We start from the raw sequence: 15,548 nt of genomic DNA, 5'->3' as shown, positions 1-15,548 counted from the left end.
AGGCAGACAAAAATTTAAGAAAAAATTCAGATGTCTCTTTCTCCAGTAACCTGAAAGAACACATTTTAAAACTATCAAGCTGCTGTCTCCTTGATACGTTGGCATTTCCCGTTTGTTCTCTACATTTTAAAGACGCTGAGTCATTTTGATAATAGTACACTTCCCAAGGATAACCAAGATGCACTTTAGTTTGCTTGTTCACCTGACTTGGTATCATAAGAAAATGTGGTAGGGCGCGGTGGCTCAAGCCTGTAATCCCAGCACTTTGGGAGGCCGAGACGGGCGGATCACGAGGTCAGGAGATCGAGACCATCCTGGCTAACATGGTGACACCCCGTCTCTACTAAAAAATACAAAAAACTAGCCGGGCGAGGTGGCGGGCGCCTGTAGTCCCAACTACTCGGGAGGCTGAGGCAGGAGAATGGCGTAAACCCGGGAGGCGGAGCTTGCAGTGAGCTGAGATCCAGCCACTGCACTCCAGCCTGGGTGACAGAGCAAGACTCCGTCTCAAAAAAAAAAAAAAAAATGTGGCAGATGTTTGGAAAATGGACATTATTTCAGTATTGCTTATACAGGTTTGAGAGACAGAGACCGTATGTGAGGCTTAACCCCGATTACTTGTACATTAACAATTACTGTCAACTTACAGAGACAGCCTTCATCTCCAAGGGTCACCTCCTGAAGAGTCTCTAGAATGCCTCTTGCCAAACACCCTTAAAAGTGTTGGCAAAGTACTGTTGAGAAACATTTGGTCCAAATGCTGGACAGCACGATTCTACTTAAGGCCATTCAGAAGTCTCAGTTTGGCAGCCCCAAACCTTTCCTGTACATTTTTATTTATTCATTTATTTATTTTTGAGACAGAGTCTCACTCTGTCCCCTGGGCCAGAGTGCAGTGGCACCATCTCAGCTCACTGCAGCCTCTGCCTCCCGGGTTCAAGAGATTCACATGCCTCAGCCTCCCAAATAGCTGGCATTACAGGCATGTGCTGCCACACCCGGCTGATTTTTGTATTTCTAGTAGAGACAGGGTTATGCCATGTTAGCCAGGCTGGTTTCAAACTCCTGGCCTCAAGCACGCTGCTCACCTCGGCCTTCCAAAGTGCTGGGATTACAGACGTGAGCCACTGTGCCCGGCCTGTACATTTATTTCTCCGGGAAGCTGTGACAGGAAAAGCTGTTGAGGGATGTCATGATTCGGACACAACATACCTGCTGTTTTTCTCTACCTGCTCTAGCCCATGTAGATTAGTAAGCGGTCTTAGGTTCCAAGAACCAGGATCCTAGCAACAGGAGGCTAGAAGGATAGCAAGACTTTCCCAGGGCCTGAGAAGGTGTCAGCTGTCACTGAGGGGCAGGGAGGGGAGAGGCTGAGATAAATGCGGGGACTCTCCTTGCTGGGCTGTGTGTCAGTTGTTTATCGCTGGCATCTGCACTGTTAGGATTCCATTTTTAGGCTGGGCTTGATTCAGGAGACTCTCTGCTGTCACACGAGGGCAATCCACTTTGATTCTGCCAGCCCAGCTTTTAATGCTCAGCAGACTCCTTTTTCTCGTCATGATCCAGCGAGCCTCCCTCCATCTAGATGGCCATGGGAGGCAAACCGATTCAGTGTCAGCAGCTGGTCTTTCATAATTTGATTTTCCAGTGATGTGTGAGCCGTCAGTGTAAAACAGTGTCAGCAGTCTGGCTTTCATAATTTGAATTTCAGTATTTGGATATAGTCCAGAGAGTGGTGCAAATGGACTTTGGATTTTCCTTATCACTGTTGCTCAGCATTTCCACAGTTAATTTAGAGTTTATTAGATAAGGGTGCTCAGTGCTACTGTTTCTCACTAAAAGGAACCAGAGCTCCCTAGAGAAGTGGCTGATTCCATCTGGAACAGAAGATACATAAAATGAGCCTAAACCTCTAGTCAAACTGGAAAGCAAGGAGGCTAACAAGACTTTAGGGTTGTATCAGAAGGTTTAAGAACCAGTGGGAAGAGGCTCGTTTTGAGCATCAATAAGAATAATATTTGCAGTGGATCAAGACCCTTAAAGTCTATTGAAAAACATGAGTTTATGTGATACAGAAAACAAAACAAAACCCTCTGGTCAATCAACCTATTTTGAATTATTTTGAAAACTGTTAGATATGGGAAATGAATGAAGAATTTATCCTGCCCTTGTAACACAAAATAAACCTCAGGGCAACCAAGTAGTTGATTATGGAAAACTTCTTTTTATATAAATATTCTAATTAATAAGTAAGGAAGGAAAGTTAGAATTGTAACAGCATCCACGTTTGGTAACTTTTAATAAAACAGTGCACTTAGGTGGTCATCATGAGCAGCTGCTAACACCATAAAAAGAGACAGTCAGCTACTGTCTACTGATTTCACCACCCTCGACAGCACCTCTACAAAATATGCTTGCAAAAAGAGAAAATTGACTTGAATCTGATCAGTCCCTGCGGTTGGGGTCAGCAGGCTTTTCACGTAGAGGGCCACATGATAACTGTTTTTGGCTTTGCAGGCTATACCGTCTCTGTTGCAGCCAGGCACCTCTGCTCAGCTCCCTGTCATAGCACAAATGCACCCATAGACAAAACAAAAAGTGTGGCCAGATCTGGCCCATGGGCCGTAGCTTGCAGACCCCTGCTCTAGCTCTAACGGTTTACAGGAGGGACAGAAGACAAAGGAACTTGTTGAACAGCATCACATTAATGCAGTTAGTAAAATCTACCCTGGGGAAACTCTACAGGGCAAATAACCTGGTTTCTTCAACACAAAAATTCCAAGGGAAAAAAAAAATGAAGCAACTAGGAGATGAAAAACAAAACAAAACAAAGGCAGGAGATGTAACCAGTTGCAATGTACGGAGCTCACTTAGATCCTAATTCAAATATACTATAAGAAAAAGAAGACGGCCGGGCGCGGTGGCTCAAGCCTGTAATCCCAGCACTTTGGGAGGCCGAGGCGGGCGGATCACGAGGTCAGGAGATCGAGACCATTCTGGCTAACACGGTGAAACCCCGTCTCTACTAAAAAAATACAAAAAACTAGCCGGGCGAGGTGGCGGGCGCCTGTAGTCCCAGCTACTCGGGAGGCTGAGGCAGGAGAATGGCGTAAACCCGGGAGGCAGAGTTTGCAGTGAGCTGAGATCCGGCCACTGCACTCCAGCCTGGGCGACAGAGCGAGACTCCTTCTCAAAAAAAAAAAGAAGACAATTAGAAAAAACATGAACCTGGACTAGATATTTAACGTGTTAAGGAGTTATTTTGTGGTGTGATAATGATGTTATGGATATATGGATATATATGTTATATATATTTGAAATCCTTAGGCTTAGACTATATGTTGAAATTATTTTGAATTATATGATGCCTACAGTTAACTTCAAAATCATCTTTGATTTGAGTAGAAATAAACCAAGGCATGAGTTGATAATTCCTTTTTCTGTATGTTGAATATGGGCGGAGTATTAAATATTTGCATGTATTTGATAACTCCCATGATATAATGTTTTTAAAAATACACATTTTATAAAACATGATCACTTTAAACCTTTTATAGACAGTGAGAGGGGATGGAGAACTTTTCCTTCATTAGACGCTTCTGTGTCCTCCCAAAATAGGTGTGCACCCTCCAGCTATGAATGGACCCAGAAGAGTCTTTCCAGTGGTTTTTCCTACCAAACTGTCTGCCTACAACTTATTTATTTTGCTACATAGAGCAGACTAGTGTTACATTATTTATCGTTTGTTCATGTACTATATGTAAACTATTTTAGTTCATAAAAAGGAGAATTTGTTAGGTCGAAAATGAGCTTCATGTTTTGTGACTGTCTATCCTGGTCTCCACTGTTCAGTTGTTCAGCACCGGTTCCAGGCTAAGGGGTCTGGTCACAGGTGCTCAAGCAGCCTGGAGAGGTGATGGCAGTGGCGGCTGTGGTGGGGTGTGAAGCAGCAGGGAGCAGCGGGAGCGAGGCACGCTGGGAAGTGGGTGCCCAGCCCATAAGGGGTAGCGGCTGTGCAGAACATTTGCAGTAGGGGGTGAGGGCCCAGTAGTACCAGAACTTTCATTCCTTTTCATTTTTCCTGAGAATAACCCTAATCTAGACTTGTGACGTTTTTGACTTTTAGTTGCTAAAATTATTTTTAGAACACTCTGTATTGCACAGCAAACACTTCTGGATTAGTCCCACAGCTCAACCTCTGATTTTGTGTCTACCAATGAATGGTAAGGCCCTAAGCTGACCCTGTGGGCACCAGGATTCTAAAGTCCCTGCTTTCCGTGAGTTTCCAGTCTACTTGGGAGGAAAGAAAACACACTTGGAAAACAACCAAAATGAGGCATGCAAATGGGAAATGCTATAGGAATTCAAAGAAGGGAATAAAGAACCCCATCTTTAACAATCAGGAAAAGTATCACACACACCGTGGAAGGAGTTGGGTAGAAGTGTGACGGTTGCTAGGTGGGGGCTAAGGGAGAGAAGCAGAGGTGCAGGCTTGGGTAAGCAAGCTCTATCAACAGAAACTATGACTCTTGAAAAAGAGAAGATTTGGTAGATTTTTGGAGACTAGTACCCCTCCCCACCAGTGGATAATTTTTCTGAACAATGAATTGAAAACAGGTAGTGAACTGTTGAAAAGTACAGCACTGAAATTCAGCAGAGAGTTTGAGGATTTGAGCTGCATATTTGAGCATCACCTGTGTAGAAGAGAGGGTGGACGCCATTGGGTCTATAGAGAGTGGGTTCCTCTAATGTCTGCAATTGGCACGTGGTCTGTTTATAAATGTTAGGGATATATTTTGAGTCTGGCATTTGCAAAACTACCATCCTATTATTTACTACATTAAATCACGGTTAAAGCTCAAAGCAGTACCCAACTGTTTCATAAACATTCCCCATACTGGAAAGGAGAAAGGTTTGAAGTAAGAGAAACTAGAAGAACATAGGGAAGGAGATACCTGACATTTGGAAGGATATGCCTGTGGCGATGGCTCTATTGGTGGGCTTATGATCTTCCCTCCAATGATGGCCTAGAGACTTACTTTTACTGTTGTGAAAACAATATTCAAGCAAACGATAATCTTCCATTTTGTTGCTATGCAGTACATTTGGGCAGCACTCATTTCTCTCTGATTTGAAAGTTTAAAAGTGTAATTTCTCTTAAAAAGGAAAATAAACAGGAGGTTTCTATGTACTTTCCATTATGGCATCTGCTTGTTCCAGAGATCAAGCATTTCAAAGCTTGAGAACTCCAACTTACTTCATGTAAGCGACTGTCTATTTGGACATGAGTGTGTTTCATTGTTAGGAATTATGCAGGCCTAAAGTAATTTATAGATCAGCACCCCCTCTCCCGGCTACTGAACTTTGGAGAAAAATGAAAGCTTGTTCTTAGACACGTATATAAGCCAGGTGAGTTTAGACGAGTGAGCATTTGGCCGAGGAGAAGTTGTGCTCAGCACATCAATCAAAAATAGCTCTGATTCCAAGTTCTGCATAGCTCTAACACTGTCCCAGTGCACTTTTATGAAATTGTACATAGACAGCTCTCAAAAACTTCCGAAGTCCAAGAAACCCAGAAAAACACCCATAACAGCTTTCTTCCATGTCATAGTAAAACTGTTCTTTTAGCAAAAATTTATAACCAAGCAGAAGTCTTCTAAATAAGTTAGCTATTTATTTGGGAGACTGTCCTTGAGACTTTAAGACATTGGAGCTGTTAGATTTCTCATTGTCACTGATCCTTTCACCCTGTTTTTACAATGTTCTCTCTCGATAGATAGATAGATAGATAGATAGATAGATAGATAGATAGATATGTGTATATATATAGGAAATATATATCTGTAGTATTTGAGATATATATATATAGTAAATGTATATCTATATATATAGAACAGATATATATATATGTGTGTATATATATCTATAGTATTTGAGTCTATCAACTTTAAGCTACCAGAGGCAAAACCAGTTTAATGTTCATGTCTTGTGAATCCAAATTCTGATATTTATTCAAATATTCACTAATCTAGGAGGATTTCTTTGGGGAGGCTTCAGGAATACAGATTATAGCGGGCTGAATGTAGACACCAGAATAGACTATAATGCAAGAGTCAACAATTGAGATGGATGAAGTTGGTCACTGGATTTGGCCATTTGTAACAAAGATTATACACAATGTTTTATACTTGTGATGACTTTGTGCTATATTAAATTTTAAAGGGGATATTTATTGCCCAAAAGAAAGAAAAGGCAAGAGGGAAGAAGGAAGGGGAGAACACAATTTCTAGTTTTTAGATGAAATGAATAAAACTTCCGTGGTCATGATTTGGATGCTCTCCAAAGTCCAATAGGCTCCAGGAAACTCAAGGGATTGTCGTGGCATTAGAGCCAGTCCTAGGTGCCAAAGTCAAAATAGGCCACGCCGGCCAGTTGAGCCCAAGTGGGAGCAGCGTATGTAGGTCACTTACATGTTTTGAATTTAGACAGGCTGAGTTTTTACAATTGTTGTACAATTAAGCTCTGGAGAAACACGGCACATTCTAAATCTTTAGAAAAGCGCTTGTTTCACAACACATAGGAAACTTGCAACTTCAAGTGGAATGATGGCCTCAGTGGTTCACGGTGGGGCCGTCTGTGTCGGGGAGCCGGGCAGGGAGTTCTATGTGAACCCACAGTCCTTCCTCAACGTAGTCATGGCTCTTCCCTCAGAGAGTGTCTTGAGCTGACCGTGAGGATTAGAATTAAACACAAGCATTTTCTTAGCCACACTCCATAAACACTATTTTGATGCAGTGAGAAATTAATTAATAAAAATAGAAAGTATTTACGAGCCATCAGATCAATCTCACAAGAGTTTATTGAACATCTCCTACTCCCTAGGGTGGGATGCACAGAAAGTGCATGGAAAGGAAGGCAAGGAGACACCAAATACGGGGCCAGTTCTGCCTAACACTGTGGTTGTGCCCGTGCCTTCCCCCAGAGCACACAGAGACACGATTTCCCCCTCCCTCCAGGTCACCTGTCTCTTAGAAGGCTCCCCGCTGTTTTATTCTCTGCAGTCACCCCCAACCTCCCACACGTAACAACAGAGAGGGACACATTGACTCCACGGGAGACTTGTGCTCAGCAGGAGCTCGGGCCTCTCAGGGAAGAACTGAATTAGCAACATCACGAATGCTGCTTTTGTTTTACCAACTGCCACTGTTAAGTTCTTACTTAATGAAAGTATTTGCTTTTCCATAAATACATGTAAATTTCCTACCTCTTACTTGTCATAGCCAGAGAAAGCTTTGTGAGTGGTAATTAAGGAGTGAAGCTTCTTTAAAACAAATGACTGTAGTTGAAAACATCCATGTAAGCAACACCATCCTCAAAATTGATGAACTTACCAATTGTCCTACCCTATTGTAACTTTAAAGCAGTCGCTTAAGTTTATTTTAATTAATCATTCTTTAATTTTAAAAGCAGTGTGCTTATGGTAAAAGAATCAAGCACATGTGGTTATAAGATAATCATAGCAAGCCGAGGGATTCACTCCCGTGTTTGAAATCTTCCAGGGGTTTCTTGTGATCCTTGGAATGAAATCCCAGTGCCTTTCCAGGCTCTACAGGACCTTCCCAGATCTGAACTCTCCTTCAGCTTCACCCACCTGTCTCCCTTCTTTACTCCACGACCTTGACTTCACATCCACACTGGCCTCTAATACACCAAGTTTATTCCCATTTCAGGGCCTCAGCCCTGCTCTCCCTCTGCCCAGCGTACTGTTTACCCATCAGAGTGTGGCTGGCTCCTTCCCCCATTCAGGTCTCATCACCCACGTTCCTGCCATAGAGGTGGCGTCCTGACCACCCTATCTAATGACCACCTCCCGACCCCTCCAGCCCTTCATCCACTCACGTCCCTGTATTTTATATTGTGCTTTTTATCCTTTTCTGAAAATGCAAATGCTTTATTGCTTGCTGGCTTATTTTCTGTCTCCCTTCTAGACTGTAAGCTCGTGAGGGTGGGAGTCTTGTCCATTTAGTTACGTCATATGCCTAGCACTTAGAAAAGGGCCCAACACACAGTGGACCCTCAGTAAATATTGGTTTAATTGGATGAAGGGCACTTACGAGAATTAAATAATGATTAGACCAAGCATGGTGGCTCACTCCTTTAATCCCAGCACTGTGGGAGGCCGGATCACTTGAGGCAAGATATTCGAGACCAGCCTGGCAAACATGGTGAAACCTCGTCTCTACTAAAAAAAAAAAAAAAAAAAAAAAAAATTGCCAGGCGAGTTGGCGCACACTTGTAATCCCAGATACTCAGGAAGCTGAGACGTGAGAATCACTTGAACCCTGGAGGCGGAGGTTGCAGTGAGCCAAGACTGCACCACTGCACTCCAGCCCGGGCAACAGAGTGAGACTGTCTCAAAAAAAATAAAAATAAAATAACCAAGAATTAAATACTGATTAGTATAGGACCAAGAGATGGAAGTTTGCTTCCTTTCCCTCTCCACCTCCCCAGGGTGTGTTTTGAAAACTGATTTAATTACACTGTTCTGTCTTAAATGTATTCACGTGGCATTCAATTATGCTGAGTACAGTCAAGCATACCTAGGTGAGTACAAAATGGTCTCCTAGGCCAAGTACAGTGGCTCATGCCTGTAATCCCAGCACTTTGAGAGGCTGAGGCAGGCAGATCACTTGAGGTCAGGAGTTTGAGACCAGCCTGGCCAGCATGGTGAAATCTCATCTGTACTAAAAATACAAAAATTAGCCAGTCATGGTGGTTCACGCCTGTAATTCCAGCTACTCAGGGGGCTGAGGCACGAGAATTGCTTGAACCCGGGAGGCGGAGGTTGCAGTGAGCCGAGATGGCACTGCTGCACTCCAGCCTGGGCAAAAGAACGAGTCTCCATCTGGAAAAAAAAGAAAAAAAAAAAAAAAAAGAAACAAAAAAGTAGTAAAGTACCCATTTAAATATAATTTAAATTTTTTTTAACTTACTTTTTCAGGTCGTCCTTGGCGGAAGGAACCATGAACTGGCATCTCCCCCTCTTCCTCTTGGCCTCTGTGACGCTGCCCTCCATCTGCTCCCACTTCAACCCTCTGTCTCTCGAGGAACTAGGCTCCAACACGGGGATCCAGGTTTTCAATCAGATTGTCAAGTCGAGGCCTCATGACAACATCGTGATCTCTCCCCATGGGATTGCATCAGTCCTGGGGATGCTTCAGCTGGGGGCAGACGGCAGGACCAAGAAGCAGCTTGCCATGGTGATGAGATACAGCGTAAATGGTGCGTGTGCACGATTGCTCACTGGCGGGGCCTTTGCCTGAGTCTTGTGACCAGATGGTTTATGGCTTGGTTTTTGCTCACAGCCCCAAGAAGCAGAGCAGCCAGAAGAGGTTTTGCTGGTGCCACTTAGGGCTTGGGGTCAGTCTTTTCTAAAGAACTAATAGTGTGGTGCTGGCAGTTAGGAGAACTAGACTCTGGTCCCTTTTCTGTACTTTTGGAGCTTGGGGTCTGTCACTAGGTCTCCCTTTCCAAGGCTCCAGTCCTCATCGCTGCAGGGGACACTTCCTGGCTCACCACCTCCATGGTGCCCAGGGCTGAGTTGCACTGTGGTTGTAGGTGTGCTTGTAAAGCATGTGAGAGGAGCTGGGAAGGGGTGGCTGTGGGGGGCCCAGGGGTCTTGTGGTGGTGGAGCCATCCTGGGTCCTGATTGTGGCGGTGGCCACACAAATCTACACAGACCCCCCTCCCCAAGCCTACAACAGGAGTATATGGAAAATGAGTGAAGTCTGAATGCACCCTGTGGACTGACCTGATGGAAATTTCCTGATGCAACGACAGTACCATTGGGAAGACTGGGTGAAAGGCACGTGGGACTTCCCTGCATATTGTTTTGCCATTTCCTATAAATCTATAATTATTTCAAAATATAAAGCTAAGCAAAGACTTGGAACCAACCCACCTGCCCGTCAATGATAGATGGGATAAAGAAAATATGGCACATATACACTGTGGAATACTATGCAGCCATAAAAAAGAGTGAGTTCATGTCCTTTGCAGGGACATGGATGAAGGTGGAAACCATCATTCTCAGCAAAGTAACACAAGAACAGAAAACCAAACACCACATGTTCTCATTCATAAGTGGGAGTTGACCAATGAGAACACATGAACACAGGGAGGGGAACATCACGCACCGGGGCCTGTCGAGGGATGGGGGGCAAGGGGAGGGAAAGCATTAGAACAAAAACCTAATGCATGCGGGGCTTAAAACCTAGATGACAGGTTGATGGGTGCAGCAGAGCACCATGGCACATGTATACCTGTGTAACAAACCTGCACATTCTGCACATGTATGCCAGAGCTTAAAGAAAAAAGATAGATAGATAGATAGATAGATAGATAGATAGATAGATAGATAGATAGATAGATATGTAGCGAGAGAGAGAGCTAAAAAATTGTTTTAAAGTAAGGCCCAATGAAAAAGGTTTAGTTTGATTTAACGAAAAACCTTTCTTAAATGACCCGTTTAACTGCACGAGCTTCATCCTCTGGCACTGTTTGCTTCAGCTGAGGGGTCTTGCCCAGAGGCGTGTCCTGCCTGCTGTCTCCCTGACAGCAGCACACAGTGGAGCAGGACTGGCTCCCCCGCTCTTCCGGGCCACCAACACCCTCTGCGACCTTGCAAAAGTCACATTCACATCTAGGTCTGCTTACTTCATTGGAAACAAGGGAGTCTTCCTACCCGTGTTCTTCCACCCAGGCTGGCCCGAAAGTTCTGAGAATCTTGACTGCACTGGCATCGTCAGCTGGAGAGTAAGATCAGGGAGGTGGCGATTTGTGTCCTTCAGTGCCTCCCTCTGCACACACCTCCGACTCTGCTCAGCATGGCCTCCAGGGCTGCCAGCACCAAATGCCTAATCTCACCACTCTTGATGCACTTCACACTTCTGCATGAGTTTGCAGTTTGTTCACCTGTTGGAAGCATAGAAGGACTAAATACTTGGAACACACTGTTCTGCCCCTTGCTTGGAAGTTCAGAAAACTCTTGATGATTTATAACTTTGTGGCGAATCGCTGCTAAAATTTATGGCCTTTCCTAGTGTGATCCAGGCCGTGTCAGCCGAGACAATTCCAAAATAGCAACTGGACTTTTGTTGTTTGTTTTAATGCTGAGCCACACGATGTTAAGCCATTATTTCTGAAGTTCTAACAATATTGGCCTGTTGGCCATCCACCAGTGCCTCACCCCTACTCCAAAAGGGCCAGGAGCTGGCAGTTGGCCTTGGAAGTGTCTTTCAGCCTCTAAAGCCTGCCATTTTCTTACTTGTAGAATGGGCCTGCACCGTAGAACAATTGTAAGGTGTTGGTCATGAGCGTCTAAGAGAGGGCCATGCGCTTTGTAAAGCCCTACACGTGCCCCTCTTTGTGGGCCCTGAGAAGACTGCCCCACCCTGTGTAAAGGGTCTGAAGAGCATGTACATTCAGAGTGACAAATCGGCTCTTTAGGGGACCATCAAGGTGACTCTGGCAGGATGTTTTAGGACAGTGTCATTTTGAAGAGACCCCAAGCGATGAAGAAGGATCTGTAATTTGAGCTCTCTGTAGAAACACATTGCATCCTTATAACTTATTGGCCTCTTTTTCACCCTCTCAAACTAAATGGAGCATGTATGAATGGCTCATGTAAAATAAAGCTTATATTGCCATAAAATTAATCTCCTTACTCTTTGAGCTTGATACCGAGTAAAAACCACATTGTTCTGGATGGTGGCACATGGTAATTTTTTATAGTCTTTCTAACGCTTATTTTACTCATTTTTTTTTCCAAAATAGAAAAAACGAAATTACATTGTTAAATCTTTGGCAAGAAAGGAAGTAGCGCTTAATAATGTTAGACAAGAAAGAGAGAAAGAATTAGGAAGTTCGCTTTGATTTATTCCCCCTTGGCTATAGAACTGAGGACTGTACCAGCGTTCACACTGATCTGGTGCCCAGAAAGGCTACCATGAGAATGAGATCTGCATTGGGAAGGTGGCGAGAACACCTGGAATATCCCTGTTTTGATGCAGAAGCACAATTGATTTTTGAGAGCTTCAGTGGTTAGACTTTAACCCCATTCTCTCCTTTTCTTAAGAAATAGGCCCCTGAGAGGACAGAGACTTAGTTTCTTGCTACTCATAGCTATCCTGTTTGTACTGTTCTTTTATTTTTATTTTTGAGACAAGGTCTTACTTAGTCACCCAGGGTGCATGCAGGGGCGCGATCATGGCTTACTGCAGCCTTGACTTCCTGGGCTCCAGTGATCTTTCCACCTCAGCCTCCTCAAGTAGTTGGTATCACAGGTGTGCTACCATGTCCAGTTAATTTTGTATTTTTGGTAGAGACAGGGTTTTGTTATATTACCCAGGTTGGTCTTAAACTCCTGAGCTCAAGCAATCCATCCACCTCAGCCTCTTAAATTGCTGGGATTACAGGTGTGAGCCACTGCATCTGGCCTGTACTGTTCTTACTTGCTGCAATATAAAAGATTTTTAAAACTTTTCTAGATTCTTATGGAAATACTGCTGTATTTTCTGGTTTCTCTTTTAGGAGTTGGTAAAATATTAAAGAAGATCAACAAGGCCATCGTCTCCAAGAAGAATAAAGACATTGTGACGGTGGCTAACGCCGTGTTTGTTAAGAATGCTTCTGAAATCGAAGTGCCTTTTATTACAAGGAACAAAGATGTGTTCCAGTGTGAGGTCCGGAATGTGAACTTTGAGGATCCAGCCTCTGCCTGTGATTCCATCAATGCATGGGTTAAAAACGAAACCAGGGGTGAGTGGCCACCACATGTCATATGATTGCATAGTTTGTGAATGAAAGCATGAGTTAGACTCCAGGGTTCAAAGTGGTGTCTGCAAGTCCAATCCAATGGCCTGTCGGTTGAGAAACTCCTGACCCAGGGAAGCTCTGTTCGGTCTCCCACCTTCCCCTTCAATCTGCCATCGCTCACTGTGCTCCTGGGAGGTTTTTCTCCTGTAGTTTGGGCAACAGAACAGAATCCAGCCCCTCCACTGTCTCCTCTCCTTGCCATGTCTGGTCTCCAGCGTCCTTGCCCACAGGCTCTTGTCAATTTGGAAGGTTTTCTTGCTCATTCATTCCTTCCTGTTTTTGCATCTGCCTCTCCCTTTTCCTGGAATGTCCTCCTCATCCTTCCAGATTGATTGATCCCTTTGCCTTCCAGGCCTCTTGCTTCTGCCATTGCCAAAGACATGGCTACCCTGTTGTCCGTTAATGATTGGCACACGATTACAACTTTTACACACCCCTTCATTACAGCCCTTTCCACGTCTCAAAATGATTACGCATTTGTAGGTGTCTCTTCTCCCATTAAATAAAGTACAGTCTAATGTTGGTGTTTTAAAACTTAATTTGTAGGCCAGGCACAGTGGCTTATGCCAGTAATCCCAGCACTTTGTGAGGCCGAGGTGGGTGGATCACCTGAGGTCAGGAGTTCGAGACCAGCCCGGCCAACATGGTTTATCCCATTTCTACTAAAAATACAACAATAAGCCAGACGTGGTAGCGGGCACCTGTAATCCCAGCTACTTGGGAGGCTGAGGCAGGAGAATCACTTGAACCGAGGAGGCAGAGATTGCAATGAGCTGAGATTGCACCCCTGCACTCCAGCCTAGGCGACAGAATGAGACTCTGTCTAAAACAACAACAACAAAAACAAACAAACAAAAACCTTAATTTGTAACCTGGAGGTCCAGATGGAGACATGCAGGAGGAGCTGTAGGTCTGAAACAACAGGAGAATGTAAAGCCTGGGAGTACAGACTTGGGACCCTTTTTCCATTTTTTTTTTTTTTTTTTGGAGACAGGGTCTCGCTCTATCTCTTATGCCAGAGCGCAATGATGCAATCATAGCTCACTGCAGCCTCAACCTCCTGGGCTCAAGTAATCCTCCCACCTCAGCCTTTCCCGTAGCTGTAACTACAGGTGTGCACCACCATGCCTGGCTAATTTTTTTTTATTTTTTGAAGAGATAGGGTGTCACTGTGTTGCCCATGCTGGTCTCGAACTCTTGGGTTCAAGCAGTCCTCTAGCCTCAGCCTCCCAGAGTGCTGGGATTACAGGCATGAGCCCCCGTGCCCGGCCACAGAGCCTTTTTTCATAGAAGAGAGAGAGTCTATAGGGAGAAGAAGCCCAAAGACGAAACCTAGGGAAACTGTGGCCTTTCAGGGTGTGTTTCTTAAAGTGTGGTTACTGGTGTCCCTGCAGCAGAATTAGCTGGGCTGTGTGTTGAGAAGGCAGATCCCTGGAGCCCAGCCCACTGCATTGGAATCTCCGAGGGAGTGGCTGGCAACTCCCAGGCTGCCTCTGCCTCCCATCACCATTCTTACACACCCAAATGTTGGAGACCCATTAGCTGAACTAGTGAAGGGGTGGACAAAGAAGGCTCAGGGAGGGTGGAGGAGACCTGGGTAAATTCGTGGCATCCCTTCTTAATGGGGCCTGGACCATGCAATCGAGGTGCCCTTCCTAAAACCATAAACCATCAGGAGGCCAGCTCATATGAGGGTGTTCAGTGGAGTTTCCAGGTGTCTGGCATCTGTAGGCTTGTGAAGAGTGGTCGGAAGCAGACACCCTCAGGACTGGTTCTTGGTCCCGACTCTGTGGCTGGAGCTGTGTGACTGTGACATGTCATTTTGTCCTCTTAGCCACTGCCTGATCTGTAGAATGGTAACATTAAGCCACATTAGTTAGACCATGTGACAGTCTTCAGAGCACCTGGAGAAAACCCCCACATGTGCTGGGAAGAAGCATGGAGACTCCTGCAGTGCTTTGCAGCCCTGTCAGCCCTAACTCCCCTGTTTGTAACAAATATTTTTAATTCTCTCTTTACTATTCTGAAATGAAATTCATACATCATATTACCCTATGCACACACACACATTTTTAAAAATTTGAGACAGTGCCAAACTGTAATACAAAGGAAAGCAAAAGAAATGTATAGATGTAGTTCAATAGGTAAACCCTTGGGTACAACTACACTCAAATACAAAATAAAGTAGTCAGAGTCTCAGAATAATTGTGAATTGACAGCTATAAAAGCAGACAGAGACAGGCATGTTGTACTGGTGACTCATAAACATGAACTTTGTTGCTATTGCTGATGCAGTTTTTTCTGTAACGGTGCAAGACTCTTGATAAATTTCCGAACAAAACAAAGCACAAGCTCTGCTTGATTTGCATGGGAGTCACATTCCTGGCAAATTCAGCATACATGAAAAGGATGCAAAAAAAAAAAAAACAACCACCCTGTGTTTACACACGAAAAAGAACAAGGTTCTGGGCTCGGATAATTATAAGTAGGTGTCCTACCAATGCAGAGATCCGGTGGGGTATTTAAAAGCCATGGGAGAAGCAGCACAATTCTTCACTGAATGGGACTCTTTTGAACATTGCAGGACAGATAGCATTTCTGGCCACTGGCCACTGTCCACTCAATTAAAAACATCCCTGCCGATTTCCAAACTGCCTTTACCTGGGAGTGAA

General features: G+C 44.4%; 1 protein-coding gene across 3 annotated transcripts in view; it reads left to right on the top strand.

Annotated features, from left to right (window-relative positions):
- The window catches only part of SERPINE2 (serpin family E member 2), a 65,113-nt gene that overhangs the window by 29,184 nt on the left and 20,381 nt on the right, over positions 1 to 15,548 (top strand). For all 3 annotated transcript variants that reach the window (XM_017850266.1, XM_017850269.1, XM_017850268.1), the window contains 2 exons: positions 9,002 to 9,282; positions 12,592 to 12,819. In XM_017850266.1, coding sequence (XP_017705755.1) covers positions 9,002 to 9,282; positions 12,592 to 12,819 — 509 coding nt within the window. The remainder of the gene's footprint in view (positions 1 to 9,001; positions 9,283 to 12,591; positions 12,820 to 15,548) is intronic.

This window comes from Rhinopithecus bieti, unplaced genomic scaffold, assembly GCF_001698545.2.
Source record: "Rhinopithecus bieti isolate Rb0 unplaced genomic scaffold, ASM169854v2 scaffold_33374, whole genome shotgun sequence".
Classification (NCBI taxonomy): Eukaryota; Metazoa; Chordata; class Mammalia; order Primates; family Cercopithecidae; genus Rhinopithecus; species Rhinopithecus bieti.
The sequence above is the reverse complement of the archived record's forward strand: the minus strand, read 5'-3'. Positions and strand labels throughout refer to the sequence as shown.